This window comes from Taeniopygia guttata, chromosome 3 (genome assembly GCF_048771995.1).
Source record: "Taeniopygia guttata chromosome 3, bTaeGut7.mat, whole genome shotgun sequence".
Lineage (NCBI taxonomy): Eukaryota > Metazoa > Chordata > Aves > Passeriformes > Estrildidae > Taeniopygia > Taeniopygia guttata.
The window spans coordinates 49,528,994-49,541,976 of NC_133027.1; the positions used below are offsets into that span (position 1 = coordinate 49,528,994).

The 12,983-nt window shown below is 38.1% G+C and overlaps 1 protein-coding gene and 1 long non-coding RNA gene across 3 annotated transcripts in view; one reads left to right on the top strand and one right to left on the bottom strand.

Moving 5' to 3' along the window:
* Positions 1–1,214: 1,214 nt before the first annotated feature.
* Positions 1,215–11,866, bottom strand: LOC115494316 (uncharacterized). 2 transcript variants are annotated; one of them, XR_012055019.1, is made up of 4 exons: positions 11,730–11,858; positions 6,262–6,368; positions 4,469–4,632; positions 1,215–4,377 (listed from the first exon to the last, which is right to left on the bottom strand). It is a non-coding gene; the product is annotated as an uncharacterized lncRNA (long non-coding RNA). The 2 variants fall into 2 exon arrangements; XR_012055018.1 differs by lacking the exon at positions 6,262–6,368 and having other exon boundaries at positions 11,730–11,866.
* The window catches only part of NT5DC1 (5'-nucleotidase domain containing 1), a 128,062-nt gene continuing 126,920 nt past the window's right edge, over positions 11,842–12,983 (top strand). Inside the window, exon 1 of the mRNA XM_002191640.6 lies at positions 11,842–12,289. Coding sequence (XP_002191676.5) covers positions 11,936–12,289 — 354 coding nt within the window. The 5' untranslated portion in view covers positions 11,842–11,935. The remainder of the gene's footprint in view (positions 12,290–12,983) is intronic.

Here is a 12,983-nt window from a genome sequence, read left to right on the forward strand (position 1 = left end):
TCAGAGCAGAAATTGTTTAAAAAAATAAGCCACTGGAGGTAGAGTGACTGTAAAAGACTTAATCAGAGATATTGATTAATTTTATTGACAAAAGTGCTTTAAGAAGAATGCAAGGGTCTCACCTCCTTCATGCAGCCAGCACTAGCTAGCAAAAAAGATTAATTTATTGTAACCAGAATGGCATATTTACACTATGAATACTGAAATTTAGTATTCTGGCCCCTATATTACAAAAAAACACCAAACACTAATATTGTAAGTAATTTCTTAAAATATACAACACCTTGAAATAAAGATTGATCATTTAAAAGCTGTGTCTGACAGGACTATATAAACTTAGACTTTAGAAAATAGAGCAAATCTATTCAATCAAGTATGTTCCACCTTCATGCTAGGTAATTTCCCATTGCTTTTAATGTATATTTCCTTGTTCCATAAAGGAGTGAGTGAACACTGATGCTATAGGTTTGAAGATGAAAGATATCTGAAGTTACTTTTTATATTCTATATATTGCCTATAAAGTCCAGTATAAGTAAGACTCCTGCAAGGAGCCTTGCACCTGCTTAAACAATTAATTTGAAGTCCTGTAAATCCATTAAATCAAATTCTAATTAACTTAGAGTCAATATCCCTTAGGCCTTATTCTACTAAACAATCCTGTTTAAACATGGTGGTGAAACATATTTCTCTTAGTTGACTGAATGGACAGAAGAATAATGTGCTAACATTACATCCTTTAGTAAACTTAGTACAAAACTAATCTGCACCACTGGCATTAATTGAAGTAATCTTAGAATCAGGTCCTGCTCTGTATGAATTAATGTATCAGATTAAGTTGTATAAAATAAGTACAGATAAGATTTGAATCCACAATATTTCAAAAGCCTTGTTTTGATAGAAGTTCTATTTGTGTTACATGCCTTTAAAAATTATTTTGTATGAGTTTGAATTACAGATATTTCCTACAATTATTGATTTGTATGTGCTCTGTATGGAACTATTCACATAAATACATAAAAACTTAGGAGTTTCAAAAAAAAATGAACCCCCCTTCAACACACAAATATGATGGTTCATATTTCAGAGACAAGGAATGAACATCATTGAGACTCAGTCTTCAGTACTGATGATACATGGTGTTTGAAATGTCATGCGGAGAAGAATTGTAGTTTGAACAGCTCTGCTGGAGAAAAAAGAATATTCTAAGGCAATATCCATCAAAACAGGTTTTTTATTAAATATGAGTCACTTGAAATTGGAAATTGAAAAAGACAGTGGTTTTTCTTAATGAGATCACAATAGAAACAAACATTTTCATTCATAATTGTGTTGCATTCTGTAAAAGGAAAAAAACTCCATGTAAGGAAATGAGAAATTAAGGTATATATTACAAGAATTGTAATTAAATAATCTATGATGCCGGTAGCATCACTTTCCATACAGTATAATCCTTTTCAAGACAGAAGCTATACTGCTGCATTTAATGTATGCTAGTTTAAATATTCAACATTATTATCTTGCTTAGAAAACCTTCATAATGCATTACAATAAAGCAAGCCAAACCTTTCAGTGAAGTAAAATATTCAAATAATGTGATCTTTAAAGAAGTTAGCAGAAAACCAAAAGCATATTGCTTTAAACCTGTTCTTAGGGAATAATTTAAATGACTAACCATTTTAAAGTTGTGTAGTTTTTTTAAGATAACAAGCTGAAATAAAGCACAGTGATTTTTTTTATTACAGTTGTCTTTTCAGCTATATTTCTTTCCATTTGCACATTAAAATGGAACACATTACTACCACTTTGTAGCTTTTTTATATTCCTTTTAAGCAGCACTTCCATTTTGTTTCTCTAAGTTGCACATTGTCTTTTTCTTTCAGTGAAAATAAATTATGTGCGTAATTTTACTCTTGACAAAATTGTTTACTCGTATTGATTAATCACTTTCCTGGTTTTGTCTATTATCTAAAACCATAAATCCACAAAGACATAGAGTTATATTTGATTCTGCATTTTCCAACTTGAAATCTTTTTGCATTTGTAATGAGAAAACTCAGGCTATTTATTTCCAAAAGGCTGATCCTGTAATCCATCTCTACTCTAGAAAAACATTAAAAGTATACTTTCAAGTGCTTTGGTGATGAGGGTTTCTTATTTATTAGCCAAATTTGGGCCTGAAACATGCTACATCTGACAACAAATTAACAGAGAGGAATAAGGTTCTGTCAAGGATTGACAGAATAGAGACTTCCTCTATTTGTTCAAACAAACAGATCCCACTTTGCTCAAATATAATGTGAGTTTTGCCATTATCTGCAACGGGACCAGACCTCAACCATTATTTTTCATTTCATTGTACATTACTCTAAATGATATACAGCCTACAGTGTTAAAAATTGTAACTTAATTTGCTTTCTATGAAACAGCCACTATGTAGCTCTCTAAGGCATGAAAAATACTTCTAATCAAATTTATCTCTGTGTGGGAAAAAATATGGCAAGTGGATGACAAAGAATTATCAGTAAACATGATTTTGCCATTCTTTTAAGAAAATGTATTCCAAACCTGACTCTGCTATGAATAGTTTTTTAATTTAGAATGTGTACTTATTTATGAAGCTTTTATGATGGGTCAAGATTGTTTCTCACATAACTCTATCAAAGTCTGCAATTACAACATAGATGACTTGTGAACATGATTTACTATTTATATCTTAAGTTGGAATCGCATCAAAAGAAGAGAAGTCCAAAGAGAGATGGATATAAAGCAGCAGTGTATCAAGTACTGTATTCATTGTTTCACCTGTGAGTGAAAGTGCTTGGGGTTTTTTAACAAAAGTAAAACCAGCACTCTCTCCTGTACCTCAAAAAGGCAGCACCTCACAGAGAGATGAAATTTACTGTTAGAATATATTTATATACCATATAAAGAAACATGTCCTATTAATTACTTTAGATTACTGAAAAATTATATGGAAAACCAGTAGAAAAAATTAGCTGTTAATTTTAGAATAGAATAGAATAGAATAGAATAGAATAGAATAGAACAGAGCAGAACAGAATAGAACAGAAGAGAACAGTTCAGCTGGAGGTGACTTGCAATGATCATCTGCCTGACCACTTCAGGACTGGCCAAAAGTTAAAGCATGTTTTAAAGGACATTGCCTAAACACTTCTTAAACACTGACAGGCTTGGGGTGCTAGTTACCTCTCTAGGAAGACCATTCCAGTGTTTGACCACCTTCTCAGTAAAGAAATGCTTCCTAACATCAAGCTGGAACCTCCCCCAGTTCAACTTTGAACTGTTTCTACACACCCTGTTACTGGATCACAGGGACAAGAGATCAGCATCTCCTTCTCTCATCCATCTTACTTTTATTCTTCCTGCTAGATCATATTTAAATAAAACTCATCTCCATGAACTGCACATACATTAGGATTTTATATATCTAAAATCTCTCTATAGGAAGAGGACTGGTTCTGTAATCATTTTCTATGACTGTATGAACCCTGTGCATGGTCCACCCACCCTCCTGACTAAGTGTCCCTCTCTCCTCTATGTTTTCTAAGTAGTTTTCTACTTCCTGTTCTCTTTCTGCTGTATCTGCCTTTCACAGTGAGATGCTGTATAAAGAACATTACCCAAAAGGTAAGACACTTTATAATCCAGAGGAAAGGGAATTGAAAGTGCCCCACAGCAACCTCAGGACGTGCACTTATATATTTTCCCTATGAAAATTAAAGTATAGGCAGAAAGAAAGTTATAAAGCTGGGATATACTTCAAAATTATGTTAGGAAGTAGCAGATACGTGTTAGACTCTGGAAAATAAAATCTTAAACGCCATAGTTTAGCCATGGCCAAGGGCACAACTTATTTAAAAAACATTATCTTATCTCCATCTTCAGATACATGGGTACAATCTGAGTCAACAAATGTCAATACTTAGATAACTAATTTCTATATTTGATCCAGCATAAAAGGTCTTAAAATCATGTTTATCTTATTGATAAGAAGTGACGAGATACTCATCGGTTTAACTGAGAGTAGGATTACCTTTTTGCCCTTAATTCATGAATCATTGTTTTTAATCAATTTTTGACTTACGTTTAGAATAATTCTATTGTAAAAGTAAAAAAGCGGTATATGAAGTTACTTCTTTACTCTGTTTCAGCATCAGTCTGACCTGTTTCTGTGTGTTCAAAACCCAAAGTTCCACAAACTGATGCAACTTGTCTTGCAAATATGTATCTTCTTACTGCTCTTCCTTTTCTTTTGTTTCAGTATTCTTCTCTCTTTAGAGATGTAGAAAATTTCTGTATCGTTTCCTGCCTCCTCTTTTCTTTCTGCATGTCTTTCACAGCTGTACAATGAGAAGCTGTACAAAGTACATTACCCAACATGCAAGACATTATGTTTATAAACATAATATAAGGGGAGAGGAAGCCAGCAGCTTTGGTGATACTCACTTTCAATAAGGAATTCAGATACAGAATTCTGTTTCTGTATAAAAAATAATTCATCTTCTTTCTTTGCAATTTTTTTCCCAAATTCATATTCCTTTGTCCTTGCTTCCACAGCTTTAAACCTTGTCAATAACATGAAGGTAGCTAAATGCAGGCATGCGGTTTTCCTAAAAACAGAAGAGGCTGCACTGACCTGCTTCACAGACATATATAGAAACATGATACACATATATAAACAGTTTTATCAGCATGATAGACTTTTCTTGATGCTTAGTATACATTACATCACCTCCTTCTTATCAAAATGCAGCATTGTTTTTTTATCCTTCCATCAGACCACTACAAGACACCTTCTAGAAGCAGAACAGTAAACATCAAATGTGTTTAATATTCAAAATAAGCTCTTGTATTTTAGATTCATAAGCATTAATATTAGCTTTTCATTATTGCAGCCCCAAGAAATATCATTGCCATTGTAATCAGCAATGAACACATACAGAGGAAAATATGTATTGAACAGAAGATCAAACACTCCTTAAAAAAGAGGTTTTATAGTCAAAGGAAAAAATGATGTCTCTACTCATCATAGCAATAGGATAAAATCTGGTCTTGAAAATCCTAACATGGTAAGGATTGTAATTAATTATGTAAATTGTACGTTAGTTTGAAAACACAGATTTTTGTGTTATGTTACAGTGGGTTAAATTTTTCTGTACTCAGTCATGGTAAGATCATAACTAGAGCAATATGTCCAGTTTTTGATCCTGTATTCCAGAAAATTTGATAATGACCAATTTGATAATGAAGTGATGAAGGAACATCATCCAGATTGAGAATCAAAGACAAGCAGGCTCAAAACCCTTCAGCCTTTAGGGAAGGAACTTAAACAATTAAACAAAAGGAGTCTGTGGGAAAACATAGCAGCAGCCTTCAAACAGATAGAAGTCTGGTGCATCTGCTAGGAACAGGACACAACACAAGAAAAAAAAAGATGCATTAGAGCAACAGAGACTTTGTTTTGAAATGAAGGGAGGGAGAAAACTCTGTGTTCTGCATGCAAGGACCATTAAACACTGGAAGAAACAGCCTCAGAGGTTCTTTCAAAAGAATACTTTTAAAGAAGTAGACAGGTGACTTCTAAGGATGTTTGTAGCTGGATTGATCCTGTCCCAGGGCAGAAGATGGCTGTTGTTACGTCTTTCCTAGTTCTGTTATCTTCAAGTCTGCAGCGTTACAATTGTGGCATTTCCCACTGGCTGTTCGATAGCTCTGTTCCTTTGTGCAGACTGCGTATTGGAATACATTAGAGTTTTTTTATGCAATAACCAGCAAATGTCAGGCTTGAAATACAAGCTGGTAACCTACTTGGACAACTCAGAAATCTTCAGAATGTCTGAATTAGACATATTCCTGCTTTACTCATGAAGAAATTGAAGCCATAAGCAATTTATATTATCTGTCCATGAATATACCATGAATGAATGGAAAATGAGGATTGAAAACTGAGTAATCCTCTGGATTTTACACTTCACATTGTAAACATAAGAGTAGGCTCAAAAGAAAAAAAAAATCCCAAGAAATAGGAAAAATAAGGCAGTGTCCCATAGATCATAGAAACTTAACTGTTATCTCACTATTAAATACAAAAAGGTGTATTCTAGAAGCATATCTTCCCCAAAAGTCCATATTTCTAGTGCAATTTCTTTTGACTAAATGTAACATTCATCCAGGTCAAAAAGAAAAATCTTTCAAAGTACCTTTAAACAACTATGCAGAGTTTTAAAATATATACTCACTAAGAGTCCAGCAATCAGTCTTGGTTATTAATTATTCTGACAAAAAAATTGATTTTCATTTCCTTCTTTCATGTTGCGTGGGAACAGCCTGAAGTAGATTACAAGATCTGAGAGAGATGATAAAGACAGTAAGAAAGCTTTTGAGAGAGCACTGAGCACCTAGTGGATTACTGTCTGTTCAACCTTTTGATGAACTACTGGGTTTACTTTTGGGAATCTTGTCTCTTCAGCATCCTGATTTTCATTTCTATGCTGGTTAGATAGAATGTAGGGAATATAGTACTGGGGTGCCAGATGTAATCAGGTGACCTAATCCCAGCAGGACGCTATAAATTTTATGTGTGCAAATCCACTAGAAAGTTGATGTGTCCATATTTTGTACTATATAAAAAGGCTTCTAAACATCTCAGTAAACAGTAAAACTTGTGAAGTCAGTGGAATTTAATCAAATATTAAATCCTGATCAATACTTAAGTAAATTCACCAAGCTTCTCTACCTAGTAACAAGGCATCCTGTGTGCCACAGAGGGATGCCTTGAAAATTATACAGTATTTTGTTCAACTTTTAAAAGTCTACTAAGGAAATAGTAAGTGCTAGAGATTGTTTTTCAAAGAAAATATATTCTTGACAGATTTCATTGTCATGAAGAGACAAAGGTTATCCCTAAAATAGTGTTGATAGACCTATGTCTCCCAAAGTATTACTCCGTAAAAAGTCATAGCCCTACTTCTGTGTATCCTGAGTTTATTCCTGTGATGGTTCCTAAACAAATGTTTCCTTCTTAGAGTCCTAAACTTAAAATCAATGAACTGAAACAAGCAATTCTGTTTAAATGCACAGCGAATCCCACTGAGGCATCATAGGATGCTTCAGTGTGGGGATGCTGGGCTGTGGGGCATTCTTACACCTGTGCACTGAACAGCTACATGGGTTAAAAGCTAAGTCAAGTACAAACCTGAGGCTCATCTTTTAGCAGGGTGCTAAAATTAAATATATATTAAAAAACTCAAACCCCAACACTTTTTGGTTTGACTTATGTTACTCCTGAAGTATTTACATACATTTTTTTTAAAAACCAGCAAGGAAAAACCTAGAATGTTCTAACCTTACTTCTGCATAAGGTGTTCCTTGTCTAAAATAAAAACTATCTGTATTTGTTCAAATCCTTATTTTCACATATCACTATTATATTTTCCATAACAATATGAGGGCCCCTCCCCTTTTTTTTTTTTTTTTTTTTTTTTTTTTTTTTTTAAGCTGGAAAGTCTTATAACCCTTGCCAAAATAGACAAACGGCTACAACTGCATAGTTGGGACAAAGTCAACCTACACAGTCTCAGGGCAGTACACACGAAGTTTAAGGGAAGTGAAATAGACTAAGGCACAGATGGTTCCCAGCTAACTCAGAGGGATGCTCCAATGTATTGTGCTGCTGCCCCCTTAAGGACAAAGACAGCGAGGAGCTGCACTGCTTGTCCTGCACAGAGGCCTACAACTTCTGTGACAGCTAGGATTTTGACACAGTTCTCATGCCTTTATGTACATTACCACACTCAGTTCCATCCCGTTTGCTCTCCAGGGCATGTTAGTATGCTCTTGTTCTTTAAAGCTACATGATAGCTTATCATATAGGAGCCTGTTCTGCAGGGAAAGCAGGCATGATGTGGCACGATGGAAACCAAAATGCTCCTTTTCTGTATTTCTAAAAGGCTTTAACACATCAAATCACCCAGTTCACATGTTTCCGGCAGGTTGCTAAACATCAGGGTGCTGAGGGTGTACAGAAGCCAGTGCCCTCTCCTGCTGGCTCCATCGGGGTCTGTGCACCAGGGGTTGAGGGCTGGAGAGGGAAAGTGCCTCCAGGCAGCCTGGCAGCCCCAGCTTGAGGGGTTCTGGTCTAAAGGTGTGCCACACCACAAGCAATTCTATCTCTGTACAGAGGGACCAGTTATTAATCTCCCCTACCAGGATTTGTGATTTTTCCCAATTTGCCAATTACCACATATCTACAACATAAAATAAATTATTGTGATGCATAAATTAACTATGCAACCTAAAAAAAAATTGAGTTAGGACCTGATAACCCAACAGTTCAGCTTCAGTTATGGGGACATCTCTGAGTGCGTCATGGTGCCATCAAACCTGAAGGACAGGGCTGAAAGAGTGCTGTAAACATATTAAGGTATTTCAGTTTTTGCAGAGGATTTTTATTAAAGGCGGCTCTTTTCTGATAAAGGCCCTAGAATAGGGTGTCAATATATTTAAAGAATATAGAATTATTAAATTCATCTGAATTTCATCTGAAAGGAAGAAAAACCACTTTTAAGACAAAAGAAAAAGAAATAAAATGTGGTGTATATGTGCTGAAAGTAGATAGCCACAACTATTACATGCTTGTGCTGCAAATACTGAATGTTATTCTCTCATTTATCTTCTCTTTCCTCAGAACAGAAAACCCATTCTCTTCATTAGTATTTTCTCTATTTCTTGTTGTCAAACTTGCGATTTAATCTTCAGCTTCATGTATCTGAAATTTAACTTGCAGAATCCTTCCATGGGTAAATATTGTTCCCTACACAAAGTGGTTTAAGATAAGTATGATTAGTACTATTGTGTTGTAAAAGCTGTGACAGCTTATCATTGCTGTCAGTATAATTGTCCAGCATTCACAAAAACTGGATGTTCAAGATTACATTCAGTTGACAGTGAATACAGTGACTAGAGGGTTGAACTAGATGATCTTTTAACCCAAACCATCCTATATTCTATCAATGAATACATAGTTTGCAATATCTATTCAGATGTTTCAATACTTCAGTGTGTTAAGTTGCTTTTCTGGTGAGTTTTTGTATAAAATGTTTCCCTGATACAGCAAGAAAATGCCATAACCTAAACACTCTTTTGGAAACTATCTGAATCCTTTTCAGGAAAAAAAAAAGTAACTGGAATAAGATAGCTGTACTGATATAATCTGCAAGGCAGACAAACTTTATGCGAGAACAGCATGAAACACCTACTGTGGATGACGTTTTGGACCTTCTGAAGTCAATCAAAATTGTGGCCATCAGCTTCAGTAGGACAGGAATTTGCTCTGTGTTTTCTGAAGTGAGCAGCTTTAGGAAGGTAAATTGTCTTGCACTCTGAGTTCCCAGCTGCTGCATCATCTGGGTAGTTACTATCCCTGGATGTACCTTTTTTGTATGCTCAGATTTCACACATCTTAATTTTTTTTAATGTATTTATCTATTTCTTTAACTTACGTCTAAAACACTGTATCATTATTTATACATTATTTATGGTGTGTATACATATATAATGTATATGGTGTGAGTATATATTATATGGTATGCATATATATATATACATGTATACATATATATATGTATATATATACATGTATATATATATACATATGTATCTATATATATGTACATATATATATATATACACACACAGAAGCATTAGAAAGTATATTAATGTCTGTGGAAGATTCTAAGAACCCTTGAGAGAAGCTCTTGTAAAATGGGCTTTGGTAAAATTATGTATAATCCATTTCTATCTTGCTCTGACACTTTAAATGCTCATCCTGCCCTACTACTTGCATGTTTGAACTTTATTCCTAGTTACTATATATTTTCCTGTCTAGTTAATTTCCTAATCTGATACTGAAGTTCTCAGTGGAATTTTTAAATGCATATGAGAGGTCATGCTAATAAATTTCTTTCATCTGTGTCTACCTGAATATAGCAAAGTGAATCTTAATATATACATACATTGTAGCTCCTAATATATAAGAAAATTGTATCTATTTACTACTTGAATGTATTTTCAAAAGTGTTTTTCTCTGTAATACCAAAGTATCATTGAGTGATCCTGCAAAAAATTAAATAATATTTTGACATAATCAAAACTTTCGGTGCACACTAGTATGGTTATGAACTCCAACTTATCCACCTACAAAGCACAGCACTTACAGCTGTGCAAAGGTAGACAACACTGGAAAAGATTACTTGTATTAAATGTTTTTTAAGAACTGCTGTTAATTAAATTAACTTTTATACTATTTGATTTATAGCCATACAAAAATTCAAAAAGAAAATATATGTATTTACAATATATTCAACTAGAATTTTTAATGTTTTGTGAATCAAGACAAAGTTTTGATGGTGTCATTAGTCTATTGAGAGAAAAGAAGAATAAGGAGGTCCTTCAAACAAGGCTGTCAAGCCCAGTTTTTTAGCATCCTGAGTCCAGCTATATTAAACTTCAACCACTGAGAATAAGACTACTGCAGTGCAACTCTCATCTGCTTGCTTTTCTCCAAATACAGTATTTTCTTTCAGACAGCACTTTCTTTCTAATTGCACTACAGCATTATTTATTCAGCAGATACCTATCAAAAACTCATTTTTTTATGTGTCCTGGACATAGACTGTACTGTTCTTTTTTTTTTTTTTTTTTTTTTTTTTTTTATTACCAAGACTGTCAATAACTTAAAAGGTAGCTATGGAATTACCTATGAAATTTCAGTTTTTCCACAGCCAAATGCACAGCACAGTGTGGTTTACAGTATATCCTGCAGGGACTTTGATACATAGAATCATAAAATTGTTTGCCTTGGAAGTGACCTCTAAGATCATCTGGTTCAACTCTCCTGCCATGAACAGGAACACTTTCCACTAGACCAGGCTGCTTGGGGCCCCATCCAACCTAACCTTCAACTATTCACGGGATGAGGCATCTACAACTACTTTGGGCAACCTGTTCCAACACCTGATCATCCTTATAGGAAAGAATTTCTTCCCTACATCTAATCCAAACCTACCCTCAGTTTAAAGCCCTTGTCCTATCACTACACGCCTTCGTAGAAAATCCCTTTCCAGCTTTCATGTAAGTTCCTGTAGGAACTGGAAGGCTGCTGTCAGGTCTCTCTGAAGCCTTCTCTTCTCTAGTTTGAACAACCCCAGCTCTCTCAGCCTGTCTTCATAAGAAAGGTGCTCCGGTCCTCTGGTTATCATCATGACCCTCCTCAGGACTCACTTTCTTATGCTGGGGGCCCCAGAGCTGGACATAACAGGAGTGGAGTAGGTGGGCAGAATCCCTTCCCTTGCCCTGCTCCCCACATTTCTTTTGATGCATCCTAGGACACAGTGCACATTGCTGGGTCATGTTGAGCTTCTCCTCCACCAATATCCCCAGGTCCTTCTACTCAAGGCTGCTCTCTGTCCATTCATTGCTCAGCCTGCACTTGTGCTTGGGATTGTCCTGACCCAGGTGCAGGACCCTGCTCTTGTCCTTACTGAACTTCACGATGTTCACACAGTCCCACCTCTCAAGCCTGTCAAGATCCCTCTGGATGACATCCCTTTCCTTCTCCCCAGCGAGCCGACTGCATCGCACGGCTTGGTGTCATTACAAACGTGCTGAAGGTTCATAACGAATTAGCAAGTAGAGTTTTTCTACTTACTTAAGCTAATTGTCGCCGGTAGGGCCCTTGCGGTGTGGCACCGGCTGTCCTGTCACTAACCAAGGCTGACTCCTGTTCCCCGCCTGCTCCCTGCGCACCAGGTCCCAGCACACACGCCCCGAAGCTCGCGTTCGCGGTCTGCCAGGCGAGCGGGATCCCCGCGGCCCCACGCGGGTTCCCAGGCGCACAAAGCCGCGGCGGGAAGCATGTTTTTCGAATTCGAGCGCTTGGACACGCCTCCGGCCATCCTCCCTGCGCCCGCCCCTCCATCCCGGGCTCGCCAGGGGCTGTACCGCAGGTGCGGGCGGCCCCGCCGGGGCGGGGCGGAGCGGGCCGAGGGAGTCCCCGCGGGCCCCGCTCCGCTCTGCCCGGCGCGGCTCCGCAGGAAGCGCCGCCCGCGCTCCTTCCTCCTCCCGCCTCTTTCTCCTCCTCCTCCTCCGCCCGCCTGCGGCGGCGGCGGTTCGGCGATGCAGCAGCACTTTTCCTTGGCTGAGTGCGACGTGGTGGGCTTCGACCTGGACCACACGCTCTGCCGCTACCACCTCCCGCAGAGCGCACGGGTGAGTGCGGGCGGCGCGGCCGAGGGGAGCGGCGGGAGCGGCCCCGCTCCGCCCCGCTCCCGCCGCATGCCCCGCCGAAGGCAAAGCGCCGCGTCCCGGGGCACGGGGCCGGGACCCTCCGGCGGGGGCAGCTAGCCCGGGGCCGGCTGTCTCAGACATCCACGGAAGATAAGAGAATTGCGAGTGCGTCTCTCGCCGGGCGCTTCCTCAGCAGGCCTCTCTACCCGAGCGGAGGGGACAGCCATGTCTCCTTCCTTGAAAATGGTTCTTCTTTTCTGGCCGTAGCGGTGCTGAGGAAAAGGTAGAGCCCGCCCGCTAAATGCAGAGATGCTGCAGAGTGAGGAGCCCGCAGCACTTTGGACAGGAGACCTTTGCGAACTTTCTGGTGCTTACAATAAAACGCCGAGTCTAGAGGCACGCGGCCCCTCTGACTTAGCCCTGTGGTCTCTTTCAAGAGGAACTGCTACCCGTGCTGTGCGTTCCCGCCCTTGTCACTTTCGGTTTTAAACTCCCTTGTAATCTTACATTGACTCGTCCTTCTCTGTTGATGCCAGGACTCTTTTCTGGAGCTATCTTGTGTCGCGGATGATCATGGTGTCTCACTGTCCCCCTTTCGTTGCATCCATTCACTTACTGTACATTTTGTACTGCACAGGACTCCCACGTTAATTGCAAGATAATTTCAGAATTTGGT